The sequence below is a fragment of the Nicotiana tabacum genome, chromosome 8, assembly GCF_000715075.1.
Source record: "Nicotiana tabacum cultivar K326 chromosome 8, ASM71507v2, whole genome shotgun sequence".
In the NCBI taxonomy this organism is placed as follows: Eukaryota; Viridiplantae; Streptophyta; class Magnoliopsida; order Solanales; family Solanaceae; genus Nicotiana; species Nicotiana tabacum.
This window is the reverse complement of record NC_134087.1, coordinates 121,743,744-121,763,267: the sequence shown is the minus strand read 5'-3', so window position 1 is coordinate 121,763,267 and position 19,524 is coordinate 121,743,744. Positions and strand designations below refer to the sequence as shown.

General features: G+C 35.3%; 1 protein-coding gene across 5 annotated transcripts; it reads right to left on the bottom strand.

Moving 5' to 3' along the window:
- Positions 1-2,585: 2,585 nt before the first annotated feature.
- Positions 2,586-16,656, bottom strand: LOC107822794 (uncharacterized). Of its 5 annotated transcripts, none has more exons than XR_012694203.1 (6): positions 16,478-16,656; positions 16,191-16,355; positions 13,704-14,796; positions 6,082-6,328; positions 4,046-4,112; positions 2,586-3,350 (listed from the first exon to the last, which is right to left on the bottom strand). XR_012694203.1 is itself a non-coding variant. In XM_016649355.2 (5 exons), exons 3-5 carry the CDS (start codon positions 14,247-14,249, stop codon positions 3,319-3,321), a joined length of 672 nt encoding a protein of 223 aa, XP_016504841.2. In that variant the 5' UTR covers positions 14,250-14,796; positions 16,191-16,355; positions 16,478-16,650; the 3' UTR covers positions 2,586-3,318. The 5 variants fall into 5 exon arrangements, 1 of the variants encoding a protein (XP_016504841.2); XR_012694200.1 differs by having other exon boundaries at positions 6,235-6,328; positions 16,478-16,654; XR_012694201.1 differs by lacking the exon at positions 6,082-6,328 and having other exon boundaries at positions 16,478-16,654.
- Between the last annotated feature and the right edge of the window lie 2,868 nt (positions 16,657-19,524).

Genomic DNA, 19,524 nt, shown 5'->3' with positions numbered 1-19,524 from the left:
GATGACTTCTCGGGCAATATTTATTGATCATGAATTTGGACCATAGATTATCGTAAGTTCTCAACCTCCACCACCTTTTAGCAGTAAAGGTCTTGGCTATATCCTCCAAACTTCTGAAACCAGCACCTCCCTCTGCAGTTGAGAAATACAGCTTGTTCCAAGTGCTCCAATGATACTTTTTTTTTTTTGGAGTCGTTATACCCCCAAAAGAAATCTGCAAATTGCTTCTCCAATTGTTTTAGAATAGCTTTTGGAGGAGAAACTGCAGCCATTATATGCAAATACTGGGACTGTAATACATGTTTAATCAGTGTAGCCCTTCCTCCTACCGATAATAGCCTACCCTGCCATCCCTGAATTTTGTGCAGAAGTCTAGTAGCCATATCTGCAAAGAAACTGAGCTTCTTCCTTCCACAATATATAGGACAACCAAGATATTTGAAAGGGAAGTGATGGTGCTCGTAACCCGTCACTCTCTGAATTCCGTCCCTTATAGATTGAGAGGTGTGAGTAGGGGTGAGAAGAAACTTTTGTCCTTGCTAATTTTCTGACCCGAGGCCTGTTCATACTGTTGCAGCTTTTTCATAATCAGCTTCATTGACCTCTTTTGACCAGAGGAAAAGAATGTCATTACATGTTCTCAACTTTGTGGATTTAATGCATGTCAAACGTATTTGGGACACCAGAAATGAACCAAACATCACGAATCCAGAAAAGAGCAAATAACCAAGAATCATCCATGCTGGCAACCAGCAACAAAACCAAAAAAGTTTCAAAATAATGGAGTGTTGTACAAACACATCAAGCTTAATGCAGTGGCAGGCAAATATATCCCATACAAGTTAGTTGACATGCATCAAGCTCGAAAAACAAATCAAGAAATGCTTTAAATCCTTACAGTAACAGCTAGCCACATGCATTCCAGCTTATCTTCTTTGATGTCCGCCCATGGGTGTACTCGCAGCGGGCACATATTAGGATCATGATCTAACATACCTAAGTGTCTTGCAAATGTGGCATGATGCTTCCCAACAACTCCATTATGGTAAAAAGTAACTCTCAACTTCTCTCCAGCTTTGAGTGCTAAGACATTTTTACACCTGGTCTTTCCTCTCATCTTTTTTGCCTTTTCAGATTCACATGGACCTGCAAATTTTAATTTAAGTCAAACATTAAAAAAATTCTAGTCCACTAACATTAAAAAAAAAATTACAACTTGAGACAACAAAATACTTATTTCACTTCTCTGAGTGTCTTGCATCACTTCAGCTTCTTGAAGGAGGGGAAAATCGTCTTCCATTGGATCAAAACTAGGAGGCACAATGCTATTATACTGTACTAGCTCATTCTGAGTAGAAACTGCTGCATTACAATTTTTACCTTTGCCAAGTGTAGTTCTTTGTTCAACACTTACCTTAAGGAGCCTAAAGCTCTGAAGCTTTGCCTCACGTCCCCTTGCTAAAGCATCAGGTGCAATGTACACATGTTTAATAGTCTTCGAACTTGATCACATTTCAGACTGCCGGAATTTGAAGGATTCATTTCAACCTAATAACCAAAAAATAGAAAGAGCAGAGTATTTTTAAGCTCGACCAACAAGAGAGTTCAGCAAGTTTTCAATAAGAAAAGAACCAACTATCACTTTGACTAATTCTGAGACATGAGAGCACACTACGACCTAAACATATTACCACGAAATGAACTTGGAAGATACAATATGTAAACAAGTTTTAAATTTAAATGAGCTTTGATCTTGGAAGATGCTTCTTCAGATGAATCATCTCTATGTGAAGGTCTTGAAGGGAAACTAAGAGGTTGGCAGGCAAGACAACAGGATAGAAGATGATTGACAGAAACATGAAAGACACATAAAAATAGAGAAATGACAGGTACTTAGCACGTCAATTTCATCATATATGAACATGTAATCAGTTAAGAAGTGATAAAGTCCACAACACACCTCAATAAGAGATATGATACGATCGTCGCAATATAATTACCCAATTAAGCCCCGTGGTCGAACCACAAGGAATTTGAAATGATGGTAAGGTAAATACCTAAATGAGAGACTCAATATATCCTAATTTAGCTTTCAACAATGTTTGGAGCAATTAAATCTAATGATTATGCTAAGAGTTATCTAAGAGACAAAGTATCAAACACCTAATATGTACTCCATTTAAGCTATGGTTGTACGTATTAGAGAAAAGCCTAGGGTGGTATTCTTTACCATGGTGTTCAATTAAATAGGTATATCTATCAATCTTGCTTAATTGATCGGGATTATTATGGCACACACTCTAATTTACCCACTTGATGTTTTTCAATTGCCAAGTAGTCTAACCCAAATTGCTCTCTCAAGTCAATAGGATTGCATTAAGATTAGGCATTGTGGTGTCCAAGTCATGATATTCATATCTTTAGTTCACTCTCATTCCTCTCATTAACTAGGCCTGTCAATTAGTCTAATTCCTTGTTGTCCAAGTTACCCAAACCTAATTCCTCTTTTTCAAGCAAGAACCAAATCAAAGGTCATGAATCATTATTTGCAACCACTAATAAGCATAAAAATAGCTACATAATAAGTAATCCACTCATAAACAAGCTCAATATTAAAAACCGATAATGTTTTACATACTAGGGTTGAAATACAACCCTAGGTATAAGTCTAGCTACTTATAACTAAAGAGATAAAAACACAAAATATAGAAGAACTAAATATAATTAAACTACTAATTGCAAAATATATTGTTAATGATGATCTTCCTAGAAAATAACCCCAAATACACAAAGGCTGCTTCATTCCAAGTCCCAAGGCAAAAGATACCCTAAAAAGACCTAAAAATACTATTTATAGTGTCCTGGAAATCAGTGCCGGAAATGCCGATGCAGTGTGGCCGCACTTGAGCATTGCAGTCTGCACTGCATCTGGCTGTCTTAAGCGGTTTTCAATTGCAAGTGTGCATTGAGGCTGCTCTTCAGAGATTGCGGTCCGCACTTCAGGTGTTGCGGCCACACTTCCCTGGCTTCCAACACTTCAATAATTGACAATTCTCTGATCCTTCCAAGCTGCAGGAGTGTGGAGTATATTGCGGCTACCACTGCGGCCGAACAATTCCATTGCAGTCCACACTTGGTCTTGCTTCAGGGATAGTATTTTATTTGTTCTTGCACTCTGATTGCTGCCCGCACTCAGTCCATTGCACACGCAATGGGTCACTTTTCACAGACTTCCAGTTTAGGTGGGTAACCTGGCAAATATATCGACTTCGAAAATGGAAAGATTTGTACTACTTTTTAGCTCCATTCTTGACCTTTTCATCTTCTTTTCAACTGAGCTGCTTCACTACCTGAAATCAGACAAATTCCAATAAAATATGGTATCAAATGGTTAGTTTTGGGCTCAAAAACAAGAGCAAAAGACAGTGACAAGTCGCTAAAACCTCCACTTATCAAGTAGCAATCCACTGATGGAGTTTTAGTAGGCATTTGGACAATATTTTGTTGAAGTTGAAAAAAGAATATTTCAAGTTGAAGCTGAAAAGGAGTATTTCAAAGAAACCTTTCCCTTTCCCGGTGTTATTAAAAGTCATTGATTCGTCGTTTGAAGCGCTGAAGTGATACAGAGCAAGCGGTTATCGCTTCATAGGTGAAGCCATGCGCTTTAAAGAAGTTTGCGCTTCAAACAATGGAGCAGAAAGTGCCAAGGAGAATCAGTCGCTTCTTCTAATCTCAACTTTGAGGAGTTTGATTAATGTCGGCATTATTTTCCATTGGATGCTAAACTTAGTTATTTTAATTGCAATAAAATAAATTCATTGATTGATACTTTTAGTTTCCCTTAAAATTTGGCTTCACTTCGTGTGCTTCACTTCTCTCTTTTCGCTTCAAGCTCCATAAACCTTATTGCTATTCTGCGCTTTTCGCTTTTGACAACATGCCCTTTCCTACAACTGAACTTGCTAATCAGATGGAGTCCAGTATGGAACTTTCATTATCGTAAAGGGTTTGACAAATTAAAGGCAGGTGTGATAAAGCTTCAAACCTTCATGAGTTCTTTTTCTTTTCATTTGCGAAGAATTATCAGACTCCTCTAAATCATCATCCTTGTTCTGCACAATGTCAACAGATCATGAGGTTGAACCTTTCATACAACATGCCAGACTATTGGAAGGATCGTTAATATAAAATACTTATATAATACAAAAGGCTTTTTTTTAGAAAGTTAACAGTATTACAAATCTTCAGCAAAAAGAATATGCTGGAAGCCATATTTACAAGTTCAAAACAAGCGGAAGTTTACATCCTTGTTCTTCTTACAAGGATACAATAATGTCTGATAAGGAAACTGCACCTTGTAAGAGTTCTTCTTTACACAAAAAACGAAAAGTAAAAAAGGCAGTTCATCTTAATTTTCTGGATAGAACTACTTCTTCCTTCAAAATATCTCAAGAAAGCGACTAACAGTTACAAAGTATATTCATCTATTTTAACACCCCTTTTTCGGTCAAACAAGTCAAACTACACACACTGAAACAAAATCATTCATCTTCTCCCTAGAAATCGTAATTCAAAAATCTCAGTTAATTATCCATAGTAATTGTTAGGATCAAGAATCCGGATAGTGCATAATTTAGCCAAACAATGTGATAATGATAATAACAAAGACAATGCAAGTTGATAATAATGACAATTAAAGCATATAAAGAAGGCACAAATTTAACGTGGTTCCGTCAAGGTGACCTACGTCCACAAGCGGAGAGGAGCAATTTCACTATAACAACCGATACACAAAAGAGAGTACAAAATTAGAGATAAAACTCTAATTATCCCAAAATATATCCCAAGAGAATAACCTCGCTACAATCACTCACAAAGAAAAGGTTCACTTAAAGTGTTCCCAACATTAACTCTATGGAATATAACAAAACTCTCAATCACAAGAATACTCAAAATGAGTTTCTAGTTAAATATGGGATGATTCAAATGAAGTAAGATGACCCACATTTATAGGGCAAAGTTCTTGGTGGGCCCAAGTAAAGAAAAAAGAATAAAAGAAAATATTTTTATTCTTTGGCTCCAAGATTAGCCATGAACAAATTTAGGCCACGTCTTACAAATCTCCACCTTGGCCTAAATTGGATGATAAAGTTATTTTACTCCACCTCCAAAAAGCTCCAATGGGCTTATGTCAAAATTTTATGCCATCAAAATCAGATAAGTTGTCTGATACCGAAACTGTAGTAGTGCCTATAACAGTAGATCCCAATAAAATATACAATGAATCAAATCTATATGCTTTCATGATCACAAGAGCACCTTGAAAAAATTTCAGAACTCCACCTTCACTAGTGAATTTGCACCCAAGAGATTCTAAAGTTCCCAAAGAGATGAGATTTTTCTTCAACTCAGGAACATATCTTATATCGGTGAGAGTTCTTACCACACCATCATGTATTATGATCTAAATTGTACCTTTGTCAATAACGTTACAGGTAGCATTGTTATCCAATTGGACAACTACACCTTCAACTGAATCATATGTAGAAAACAAGTCCTTGTAGGGACACATATGATACGAACAACCGGAATCTAAAATCTACTCATTGTCTGTTGCTAAAAATATAATTGCCTCAATCTCATCATTTGCTATACTAGCTTCGGCGGTGTAAGTATCTTTGTACTCATTTTTCCTTTCTTTATGCTTTTCTTTATTTTTCAACTTATAACATTCGGAGATAATGTGACCTTTCTTATAACAATTACGACACTCTAAATTATTGTATTTGGATGTTGAGTCAGATTTACCCCTAATAAACAAGCCAACTTCCGCTTGAGTTCTATTAGCTTCCCCAGTAATATCACTATCTATTTGTTCTTTTGATTTTAAGATAGATTTAATATCCTTATAAGAGATATTATCCTTAGCATAAAGCATAGTATCTCTTATATGCTTAAAAAATGGGGGTAGAGAACAAAACAATATCACGGCTTGATGCTCATCTGTAATTTCTGCGTCTATATTACACAAATCCATAAAAATGGAATCACAAGTATCAAGATGAGAGAGAATAGAGGTACCTTCACCCATACGAATTGTATAAAGCTTCTGCTTTAGGTAAAGTCTATTTTCCACAGTCCTCTTCATATATAAGGTTTTTAATTTTTCCCACTTGGATGTTGTTTCTATAGAAACTTCACGTACAACCTCATTTGAGAGATTTAAGATGATACCTAATTTTGCCTTTTTCTCTGTGACAGCAAATTCCTCGTCCGTCATTTTATCCGGCTTCTTCTCCTTTCCTTGCAATGCCAAATTTAAGCCATCCTGAATTAGGATAGTTCCATCTTTAATTGCCACATTCCGAAGTATGCATTTCAGTTAAATTTCTCAACATAAGTCTTTGTTAAGAGTCATATTTGACTATTGAAACTAACCCGGTTAGATCCGGCTCTGATACCAATTTGTTAGGATCGAGAATCCGAGTAGTGCAGAATTTAACCAAACAATGTTATAATGATAATAACAAAAACAATGCAAGTTGATAATAACGACAATTAAAGCATATAAAGAAGACACAAATTTAACGTGGTTCGGTCAAGGTGAACTGCGTCCACAAGCAGAGAGGAGCAATTTCACTATAACAACCGGTACACAAAAGAGAGTACAAAACTAGAGATGAAACTCTAATTATCCCAAAATATATCCTAGGAGAATAACCTCGCTACAATCACTCACAAAGAAGAGGTTCACTCAAAGTGTTTCCCAACACTAACTCTATGGAATATAACAAAACTCTCTATCACAAGAATACTCAAAATGAGTTTCTAATCAAAATATGGGATGATTCAAATGAAGTAAGATGACCTATATTTATAGGGCAGAGTTCTTGGTCCCCAAGTAAAGAAAAAAGAATAAAAGAAAATACTTTTATTCTTTGGCTCCAACTTTGAATACTTTGGCTCCAAGATTAGCCATGAACAAATTTAGGCCATGTCTTACGGTAATCAATATTTTATTCTTTTCATCAGTCTCACCAACTACAACCACCCCAAAATTCTTAGTTATCAAACTTTTATCATATTCTTGAACATGAAAACTATATCTATTAATAATGTAGCCATTGAAACTTGTCACATATTCATAGGGCCATGCAACAATGACACCAAATATGCTACTATCATCACGTTTGTACAAAGTCCTGAAATCTATCAAGATCAAGTACATAATTTAGCAGATACTATTTACTTGAAAAAAAATGCTTAACTAGTACTCATCTTTACTTTTAACCAACTAATGAATTGTCTATTCTATTCCACATCTGAACTTTTCTGAGAGGTATCAACTAGAATTTTGTGAAGACTATCTACGAAGAATTGAAGTATAACATGTCATTTTAAATGAAAAATAAGGAAAGGTACAAGTGACTTATTAAAACGAGTCATTACTTACTATGGTTGAATTTCACCACAAATCTTCATCATCTATACTACTCCCTCCGTTTCAATTTATGTGAACTCATTTGACTGGGCACGGAGTTTAAGAAAAGAGAGAAGACTTTTGAACTTGTGGTGTAAAATGAGGCACATATATTTTGTGTGCTATAAATCATTGCATAAAGGTAAATTGTTTCCAAATAAGGAAAGGGGTCATTCTTTTTGGCACCGACCAAAAAGGAAATAGGTTCACATAAATTGAAACGGAGGGAGTATATTAAAAGTGCGAAGGCTTAAATCAAATGTTAAATTATCAAAATATCATTTTTAATTATAGACCTATTTAAATTAAATACTCCAATAAAAACATGCGCTTAGCAAACAGCCCTAAACAAAAAGACGCTACCATCCTTACCAACAACTCTTACTCATTGTTACGAAACGATGTGCTCCTTCACAAAGTTCCACATACTGGAGTAATATCTCCAATGGAAATTTTCTCATTCAAACCACTTCACTTATTCACTTATTTTGTTCTTCTATTATCGGTTATTGCCACTTTTGTACTGTCATCGTTTGTTTTAATTCTGATTAAGAAGCCTCTAAATATGTTTGCAGGGACTGGAATATGGTTGAACATTGAGATGCCATTTTATGGGGTCAAGATGGAAGGTTTGAAGAGTGCGCTGTCGTGTGAGATTTTGAATTTCATCATTGTGTTCATTGACACCAGCCCACCACAGTACCAATTTCTCGGCATGTCTTCAGAGTAATATTTGTTGGTTAAGACACTACCAAGAGATTCAATAGCATCTAAGGAAGTGAAAGAGATAAGTTCCACATCGTGGCATAAATTCATCCTAGCATTCATGAGAAGATATGTACCAGCCCACGAGAGGTAAGTTTTTGTTTTTCAAAATTAAGTTATACCTCATGTTGTTTACTATGTTATGTGGTTTATCATGTATCAAAAACTGTAATTATGTAATTTGATGATGGTAGTTGGATAGACACTACCTTTTTGTTAGTGGGCCAAGTTGTCAGCGGACTTACTTGGCCCACTGACAAGAAGTAACTTCAATCCGTTTTGGCTTCTGATGTTGAGGACTCTATGATGGAATGCATGGTGAGGATGCAGAGACTGGTGAAGAAACGGATACTGAGATGAGGATAAGGTCTCGATATTTTCAGTAAGCTTTGCTGTCATTCTTTTGATTTCTTTGTTCTGTAATTTTTTGTTGTAGTGAGACGTGTGTTTTGCTTGAGTTTCCTAAAAGATTTGACTACTTAGTAGAGGAGAAAATAGGATTTTTTTTCTTTACATGAAAGCAGAAGGAAAGTGACAAATTTTATGTCTGGTACTCTGTGCTTAAGGAAAACACCCTTGAATTTATGAAAATAATAACACTAGACTTTAGAATTTCAACTGGAATTGGAGATGACAGCTGAGAAATACCATGGAGTTAATTATATTGACATATTAGAGAAAACTCTCAAGCAGTCATCTGGTACACTGAAGATTAAAGATAAAAATCTGAAGGGATAACGGGGGAAGAAACTCTAAGATGTCTTCCTCAGAGTTTATAGTTTGTAAAAGAAAATTGCTTCTTTTGACCTCTTCATTTTTTATGCTACAATGTCTACCTATTTGTGATATCCATTCTTGTGCTCTTCTTATTCATTTTCTGCCAATGCTATGATTTCAACTGTATTAACTAATTGATCAGTTATTAAGTTTTGACAGCACATATATGCGAGAGTGATTAATCCTTGAATGTAAGCCACTCTATATATTGACTAGCTGAATTGATAATAATAACTCATTGCATATAAAAGTGTATGTTAAATGCTACTAAGAAGACCTATTTGAGATAGATATTTTTGGATCTCATAACACATTGGTAGATGTTCAATTGTCCCACATCGGAGGGATTTGAGGTCCTTGGTCTCCTTATATGGTCTTGGGCAATCCTCACCTCATAAGCTAGCTTTTGGGGTTGAGTTAGGTCCAAGGTCCATTTATCATGGTATCAGAGCCAGGCCCATCCCAATTATTGTTATCGATGTTGGGCCCCCATTTATGTTGTCCATGCTCCAGTGTGCATGCCTGGGCGTGAGGGGGGTAGGTATTGAGTTGTCCCACATCGGAGGAATTTGAGGTCCTTGGTCTCCTTATATGGTTTGGGCAATCCTCACCTCATAAGCTAGCTTTTGGGGTTAAGTTAGGTCCAAGATCTATTTATCAGTAAAAAAAAAACTCCTGAACTTGAAAATTGAGATTGACTTTGCACTTGGCAATGCCGCTATTCGTGTCATTGGCCATGTAATATTTATTCCTTTTTCAAGCATCCAAGTGAAAATAAAAGTCATTGGTATATGGACGTTAGATTTTTAGTTAGAATCTTAATTTCTGAAGTCAAGATGATACAATATTCAACCATATAGTATTTATATGACATGATTTTGTTGATAACTTGTGTTCAGGGCTCTTCACGTCATGCATTAAAGATTGAAAATATTTCGAAGTGGAAGAGATTCATATGTCACACTTGGGGATCTCACCACCAGAATTTCTTCTATGAGGTTAGAGTTACTTTTTTTTTCTTTTTCTGTGGTCTAAGTGAGATTTAAGAGTTAGCAATTAAGTCGTAGAGGAGACGAATATGTTGAATATATCGTTGCTGCAAGATAGGAAATATTCTTAGGAAGCTGTAGAGTAAACAGTTTTGGAGAGTGCTATGCATGTGAATTGTGATGAGTGAAGATTAATTTCTAAATTGTTTCCCTTTATTGACTTTACACTTCTTCCAAGATAGACTTGAAGGATGTAAGTTGTTGATATTTCCTTTGTAAGCGTGACAATTGAAAAGATTTCACTCCACGCAAGCTATGGATTATTCTTCTCACCTAATTAAAAAATTCAATGCATTATGCAGGTAGGTTCTTTCTCATTATAAGCTTATGTTCTTGTCCAATGAGATTTTTAGAGTCTGGATTTGGGAGGCTATAATTTCTAAAGACATAGCAGAAACTTTAAGACATGAAATATTTGCCATCATAGTTGATGTTACTCATATTCACAATTAAAATATTGTTGAAATATCCCAAAACAAGAAAATAGTCAAGCTAAATATTTGATATATTAGAAGAATCGTTATTGATGAGAAAGAAACTTTTACTTTGTTCTTCATATATAATTATTTACTCAAAACTTCTGTTTTAGTTGTATCGATTTTATTTTACAAACCGTCTACTATATGACCAGGCATACACGTGTCGAGAAACTAGTACTATACTAAAAGTGGGAACACCCTAACTCTAAAGTTGATTTACAAATAAATCCTTTAAAATCTGAGTGACAATTGTTGACTTTCCCATATCAACTAAGGGATGGGGGACTTGGTCTCCTTATATAGCTTGGGCATCCCTCACCTCATGAGCTAACTTTTGAGGTTGAGTTAGGCCCAATGTCCAGATCTTTATCATGGTATCAGAATCGGACCCAATTCAATTCTTTGTTTCTCCAATGTTAGGCCCCCATATTATATTGTCCACACTCTAGTTCGTAGGTCTGGGCGTGCGAGGGAGGGGGGGTTGAGTCTCCCACATCGGCTAAGGGATGGGGGACTTGGTCTCCTTATATGGCTTGAGCAATCCTCACCGTATGAGCTAGCTTTTGGGGTTGAGTTACGCTCAATGTCCATATCTTTATCAACCTTTTGTCCTTCAAAAAAAAAAATTACCTTCCATGAAATGATTATTTTTTGTTACATTGAGTTGGATGTGAAGAATTGTTTCATCTACCAATAGTTATTATAGGATGTTGTAAATTTTCTTAATCATTCTTTACAACCTTTTCACATTTCGAGCTTTTATTGTTGTTCCTTCAGCTTCCATATATTTGCACAGCCTTTTGACATTCTTACTGCACTTTATAAAAGTAGACAACAAAGTGTCTAATTAGTTCATTACTTTATCCTTTCCCTCTTCTCTCGGTCAGAAGCTTTATTTTTCCCATAAAAGCCTACTGCTCTTTTCTTTGGTGTGTTTTGCTCAGGCCCGACTACACAAACATGTAAGTCTATTTCTTTTCCTCTAGACAAGCTTATTTTTGTTCCCTTTATTATTTTGTTTCAGGACTTCAAGGAATGTGGGTCTATCCTCTAGACCTTTTGATTTCTGCGTTATTCTAGGCAAAGTCATGTTGGGGAACTATCTAGAAATCAATACTCATGTACTAGGCATCATCATTTGGGAAGTACTAAATTGCTTCATTAATCCTTATTTAAATAATGGAAAAAGAAGCAAAATTCTCTGTTTCATGTTCCTATCAGTTTGTGGCATCAGTTGGACATTCCCTCAGAGTATAAAGGAAGCCGTGGAAAGTTGGAACTCCTGGAAAGTTGATATATCCATCATGAAGATGTAGAAGATGATCCCAACATGCATATTTTGGTGTATTTGGACATAGAGAAATCACAGATGTTTTTATGGCATTTCCACTCCTAACTGTTCTCTGAAATCTAAATGTCTAATGAATCTTTTCAGTTGGAGTAATTTAAGCCCTGTAAATGATATTCTCCCCCTTTTAGATTTCATTAGTTCTCTTACTATGGCCTACCATCAATTTTTTTGGTTTTGGAATCAGCTCCCAGCACTTTGTAGGATTTTGTATTAACAGCTATTCCAATCTTCTTTTGTAATTCTCTGCATCTTCTTGATGCCAGCTATATAACATCTTACTTCATAAAAATAAACTAAGTTTGCCGTCATTAGTACAACTCTTAGAGACTGCAGCTCCTTTTCCTTTCTTTATTTCTGTCACCTGTTTGGCGATGCCCTTGTCATAAAGATGCCATAAATTTCATCTTTTCTTCTTTTTCTCAATTAGTCCCTTTTACTTTATATGACTGCACAAATTATTGCAAGATAAGGTCTTATTCAGTAAAAGGTTTTGATCATTCCTTATATCCTTCTTTAAGAGTTCAGTCAAAAAGTCTTCTCAACCTAGATTTTTAGGTGTCCCTTCATTATTTGTACAAATCAACTAATATTCTTTCTCCTAGTTTATATATGGAAAGACTCATAATTTTGAATTAGAAAATATGCACATGTACGTGAAATAATGATTTATATTTATCAATTAAATTATCTGATATCAGTATCTATTAGATATCCCTATCATAATTAACTACTACTTCTTTGCAGGTATATACCACGAAACTGACAATGATTACTAGTCATTCCGAGGAAGATATATGTTGATCGAATTATTGTACAACTTCTAACAAATATTACTTTCATTCGACATCAACTTCATGTATGCTTCTTAACAATTACGTCACTTCAATAAGCTCATCATTTATCAACCTGAGCTTGCTTTTCTCCCGTTTCAAATTTCTTCCATTATTGAGTTATTTTCAAGAACTTAATCTTATTTATTTTTATTTTATATTATAACTTAAATACACTCCCTACGTCCAAGTTTATGTGGTACTTTTCCCTTGTTAGTCAGTCCCAAAAAGAATGCTACCTTTCCTTATTTAGAAATAATTTATCTTTAGAATTCCTACTTTACCCTTAATGAATTGATTTACAGCCACACAAATATGTATTGTTTGTTTTAGACCACAAGATTCAAATATCTTCATTTCTTTCATAAACTCTTTATCGAGTATAACACCTCCACATAAATTGGGATGGAGGGAATATTATTTAATGGAGTATGAGTAATATTTATGTGTTTTTTAATAATGTACTAATGATATGGCTAACGCGCAAAGCGCAGGCCCAGAAACTAGTAACATAAAATGTGCCTGCTCTAGTTCATAAGAATCAAGTTTCCACTGTTTGCTAGCCCCTAAAGCCTTACATAAGGTCATAAATTTAGTTGCTAAACATCCCTCGGCAGTAGAACCTTTTGGGCCAGCCCTATTACCAATAAAAGACTTCAGTGTCATTGCTCCATTGGATACATCCAACGCTATTGAATGGGCCCCGCAATCCTAACTTCATTAGCTAAATGAATGAGCAGGTGCACCATGACATCAAAAAAATGAAGGAGAGAATACCTTTTGTAACTTGCACTGAGTTATAGGAATTTAGGCTTCTATCTGATCTAACTCATCTATTCTTAAACATTTCGCTCCAAGCACGTTGGAAAATTTCTTGTAGTGCATATCTCATATTGAAGGTGTACCAGTCATAAACATTTAAAGGTATACACAAAGATAGGCAGAAACATCAACAGCGATCAAATAACTAACCTGCTGAGCAACCTCTGCAATTTTCCCACTGTCTTCTGATGATTCTGTCACTGTCAACTTCTGAGGTTCCAGAAGATTATTTAGTTTCCCCTCATTTGTTTTCTTCAACGAGTTCTTCTCAATTGAAGCATTTTCAGCAGATACCCTACACAAATCCCTCTTCCTCTTTCTTTGGAATGTGTATTTAATCACTCTATCATTTAGAGGCTGACTAGGATTCTCATTGTTTAGATTAGATACCGTAGATTTTGAGTTTAACAACTGATTGCAAAGTTTTTTCAGATAGAACAACTGATTGCAAACACTATCAATATCTATTTTGTAAGCAGGAACCTCTAAGCCCTCCCCAGATCTATTATCTTGTTCTGAAATATCCATCTTCCCCATTAATCCTGCATGCTCATCTATTGCATTATGAACACCAGTTGCCTCAAGCAGACCCTGGTTTATCATCTGAAGTTTCTGTGAATCCGATCGGCATGCCTGGTTCAGCTTTTCCTGTGGATAATATTTGGGCCGTCTCAGAAGGATCTTCACTAGGAACATTGTCTCTGGCTGTAGTTAAATGAGATCTCAAGCAACAATCGGTTGGGATATTTGGAATATGCTTGGGAGACATATTTTCATGACGGATTTCCCTATCTAATAGGTTTCCTTCGGAAGCAGGAAGTCTCTGCGTACATCCATTTTGGTATAATTCTGGTGCTTTGCTTCTCAAACCTAAAGAGGACAAATCCCCACCAGCAATGTAAGGACTTCTAATGTTAACCTTTGCATGGCAAGACTGGTAGCCCTCAATATTCTGGTTCATATTGGCTACCTTCAAGTTAGAAGTTGTCACATAACCATACTGTGATTCGGGAGGCAATGAGACTATATTCTCCTCTGGTAGTTCTCCAGGAGTAGCAGTATCGTGATCCTGCAAGTTGTGTACATCCTTCTCTTTGTTGCAGCTCACTCTCTCAAGTTCAGCTTGAACTTTTCTCAACTCTACTCTGATATCATATACAATATCTTCTGCTTCCTGAAGTTGAGCTTCGAGTTCTTCAATCTTCCTCTGTTGACTCAAGGATGACAATTCTGCTTCACTAATCTGTCAAAGAGGAGAGTCCAATTAGAGACATTAAGTTTCAAAATAAAAATATTACTTGGATATCAGGTAAGTACCACTTCCATCTTATGTGTGTTTTAATTAAATATGACATATAACCTGCTGTATGCTAAGGCACAAACTTACCTCTGAAAATATCATAATTTTATACTCAAGAGAGCAAAACTGGATATTCCAACCATAAGCTAACAAAGTGCTTTATCTATGTGGCAAAGCATAATCTTGGGGTGAAACCTTTTTGATAAGTAAAAAAGAAATCTATTAATGAACATCAAGTTGGTGTAAATTCACAAATTAAATTACATTACAAGCTCAAGGACCGCCTAACCAGCTGAGAAGAAAATGTTTCCCTAACTACACAATGTGAAATTAAATTTTGCACCAGATGTACATGATTTTTATCCTTTCTTATAGTCTACTTTCCCTCCTTTCCAACTACCTAAATTCCTCAAAACTACCAAATATACCATTCTTGCTTCACGGTCTCTCGACTCTGCCTTTATGATGACGCTTCTACTAGAATCATTTAATGCCTTTTCATTCCATAGATCCTATTTTAGCTTCCATAACTAGTAGTTCACACACTCTCCCCCTCCCGTGAACTTCCCACGAGGTTCACAGTTGATACAACATTCCAACGTTTTAAACTCCCTCAAATTTATTTGTTTCTAGCATGGCTAATCTTCCAATCTCCTCTTCCCTACTCGCCTCCGGCCACCATTTTTCTATTTCAGAAAATAATTGATTACTTCTCCTCAAAGCCCTAAAAGATACTAAATGGATACTCCATTTCCTGAAGCACATGAATCTTTTTCCCACTCAATTCTGATATTATTTTCTCTTTCCCCTCCCCCACTTTTTAATGACAGTGGTGTCCGCACCAGCTTGTGTGCACCTCGACTACTCCACTGGGTACCTACTACCTCCCACCAGTACAGTTACCGGTAACTCTTCCCACCAAAGCTTAGGCAGATGGTAAGAAAACCTAGTGTCATTTTGCCTCAGCTGGAATTTGAACCTAAGACCTTACGGTTATCTTCCCACGCCATTGAACACTAGATCACACCCTTGAGTGCTTCGAATCTTCACAGAAGCCCATCTTACCATTACCTTCGTTAATCTCTTCCTTCTACCTGTATCTTCTTCACTCTTTTATAATCTCCGTGTTCTCTCCCCTCCCTGTTATCATTTATCATCATTGCAAAATTGCTCCTCCTTGATGGAGTCACTTACTCCTTTTGATTGCCCAGCAATTCGGTTTCCCTTGTGAACTCTACACCCAACAACTAAAGAGTTCCCTTATTTGAATGAAACTTCAAACAACGCGAAACCCCATTTCAAGAAAATATAAAATAAAATTAAAAAAAAAATTGTACCTGTTGGAGCCTGAGCTGCTGCATGTGAAGGGCCTCTTGTTTTGCAAGTTGAAGCTCGCGCTGATACCAAAGAGCTTTTTGTTCCCACATCATAATCCTCGTTGAAGCCTCCTTTCTTGTTTCAATTATTATATCCTCATACCTCTTCTTCAACGCTTTTAATTTCTGCCACCCAAAAAAAATAAAATAACCAAAATACACGACGAAATTCACAACAACAATAAATCAAATATGCCTCAACCTCTGAAAAGTTCATGCAGTGGCGTAGAGAGAGTAGGGGATTTTACCTCGTCGATATGCGTTCTCATTACAGCTACCGAAGTGTAGAGAGAAGTTAGGGAAAAGGGAAGGGGATGATGGAGTCTTTTTGGTTTTATAGTTCTATGCTCAACCAGTTATGACATTAAAGGTTATGTTAAAAATGGGTTAACAAAAAACTCTTGGTTGTTGGAGATAACCATTACAATACTCCTTCAGTTCAATTTGTTTATCCTCATTTGACTTGATACACAGAGAAAAAAATACTTTTGAAATAGTCTTAAATATATCATAATATTTGTATTGCTATAAACTTTTAAAATTTGTGATCTCAAATAAATTATATCATTTGTATTAACTATAAAAACTTCGTCATAATAATTAAAGACCCCGAACTTGACCCTTTTTAACGAGCGTACATCTTAACTATACGTGATTTTAATTATCCTTACGTTTAATTCGCCCAGGTCCCAACCCTAACCTAGTAAACCTTTGTATCGTGAATATACGCGCAGTATACATTGAAATGTTTGATGATGTGGCTATGCACGATGGAAATAATTCGGGTACCCTTTTAAAATACCCGACCCGCATTTACAATTAACCCCTCAAATTTAACCCATCTCCCCAATCGGCCACCAATTTCATTTGGTCGATAACATAGAGAAAATCTAGGGTTTCTCACCACTTCACTCCCATAGACAATTGTGAGTGCTTGAGCTTGGTTTTGGAAGTAGATTGGGTTCTCCGTTGAGGTGCTGTTAAGTTCTAGATCATCTTGCAATAGGGTAAATTAGAGCCGACTGTGGAGTAGCTCAAAGCTACTGGGTTTTTTTGATTTTCTCACCAAATTTCTACTCTTCGCTCCACATTTGAAGGGGTGTGTGTGCCTCTTTCTGTTAGTATGATGTATAGCCAAATTTTTCCTTTGATTTGTAACTAGGGTTTGAATATATTATAGTTTAGGGTTGTGAGGGTAACAATATTTGCTTGCTCCGGAAATGGAGGTTCATACCACTGAAAAAATCGACAAGAATTTGCTGCCGGATAAAGACTACATCCAAAGAATCGTCGGTCAGGATTTACAATAGTCCTTGCAACTTTTAAAGGAGTCGGCTTGCCACATTTGCGAAAAACATTCATCTTGTTTCTTCCAAGTAAAAAATGGTTGTTATTTGGGCAAAAATAAGAGCCAAAAATGGCTTTTATAGAATTGTAATGACAAAGGAAGAAAGTGAGAAGAAAAAAAGGCTAAGAATTAGAAAGAAGAGAATAGATAGGGGTAAGAATAGTGGTTGCTACCATTGGGGTTTTAATTTTTGGAAAAAAAATAAATTTATTATCGTCCACGCTCAGAGACGGATCTAGGTTTTAAAGGTTACGGGCGCCATAATTTTCTTAAATGTATATCTTTTAATGACTAATATTAAATTTGTTAGGAACGTTTATTCTATTTTTTTGAGTTTATTCGAGCCAATCTAATATGTATCTTGTAATTGTAAATATAAAAATTACATCTCATATATAAAAAATAAATGTAATTGCCATTTTAAATAAGGAATACACCTTTATTATAACAACACTAGTAAAATCAACATTTTCACTGGGAAATTACATCTTTTTTGTAGATTAAATAGAAATTTACACAAGTAAGATAGCATCTCCCATAAGGGAATTACATCAATCAGAATAAGAAATTTTTTAAAAAAATATCTTCAATAGATAAATTATACCCCATAAGTATAAAGTTAAATAAACTACAAGTTCCCAAATATTAAAATCATAATCTCATTTTTTTGTAAGCAATGCTTACGAAATTTTCATCAAAATTTAATACTCCAAAGAGATTTAAATTATATTTAATAATCATATAATAACACAAATTGTATGATATAACAAAAAAAAAGATGGAAAAAAATTTGATCTCAATCCAAAATTTCCATTAAGAGTAAGACCCAAGTTTATCGGATTTGAAAGAAGAAAACTCATAAATTTAAGATTAAGAGGAATGCTTATTTTATATAATTTTAAAGTTTTGGAGTCCCTTTTTTTAGTGTTCTTGCTAGAGACCACATATAAAATAATAGGAGGGAGAAAAGAAAAATAGTAAAATGACATTAGAAAATTAGGAGGCAGCCAAAAAGAAAAATGACTTGGACAAAAGGAAATAAAAAGCATAAAGAAAAGGGGAAGTTAGACGAGGTTCAAAATGAATTCAAACTTGAATTCTACACACGAGAAAAGTTTTCAAAAAGGTCTACCAGTCATGACACCTTTGTCTAGTTTATGATTGCGGGTGCCAAGATCAAATATTTTACATAGTTTAAGAGAATTTCAACATAGGTATATGAAAAATTTATCATCTTAGCGGATGCCATGCCACCCCTTCCTAAAGGGGTGGATCCGCCCCTGCCCACGTGCACTCAATTATTTGAAATAACTTTCAATACCATGTGGCAGGTTAGGGGGTAATAACATCCGAAAAATTAAGCATAGGGGGTAACTAAAATCACGTATAATTAATATGTACGCTTATTAAAAATGGTCAAGTTTGGGGGGTCTTTAACTATTGTGCCTAAAGACTTCCTATTAAGAAAATATAGGAATGTCTTTTAAAAAAATAGGGCCATTCTTTTTGAACCAAGGGAATCCTAAAAATATTTATATTACAATATGACGTTTCAAATTTTTTTAGTGGCTATAAAGACTAGAAAGTGGTCATAATATTTTTTTAATATAATATTTCATGATCTAGAAAGTGGTTATAATATTTTTCATATTATCACCAATAATATCTCCCACTACTTACCCACTAAATTATCCACCACCCTAATGTTACAATGTTCTTACAACTTTATTATCCAATTATCATCATATTTACTCTATGGAAGAAGTCCTATAAGAGTCTTTCTTCCTCTTGTATGACATATAGAATAGTGTTGCAATGTGCTTGAAAAGTGAGATTGGTGTTGCAAAGAAAAAAAATTGAGTATTTTCAAAAAGAGAAAAAAATCTAAGTCTTCAATATATTCACTAAAACAAGAGATTATTATTTGTTAAAGATTGGTTGAAGTAA

Bases quoted from the DNA above. Each gene is read 5' to 3' on its own strand.
- LOC107822794 (XM_016649355.2), bottom strand. From the start codon at position 14,249: ATGTTCCTAGTGAAGATCCTTCTGAGACGGCCCAAATATTATCCACAG. The intron at 6,329-13,703 runs GTTAGTTATTTG...ATCCTAATTCAG, and splicing joins TTGCAGAGGTTGCTCAGCAG to GATGGCTTAAATTTGGCATT. The intron at 3,351-6,234 runs GTATCATCTTAA...GTCTGATTTCAG, and splicing joins AGAGAAAAAGGCAAAATTAG to GTAGTGAAGCAGCTCAGTTG.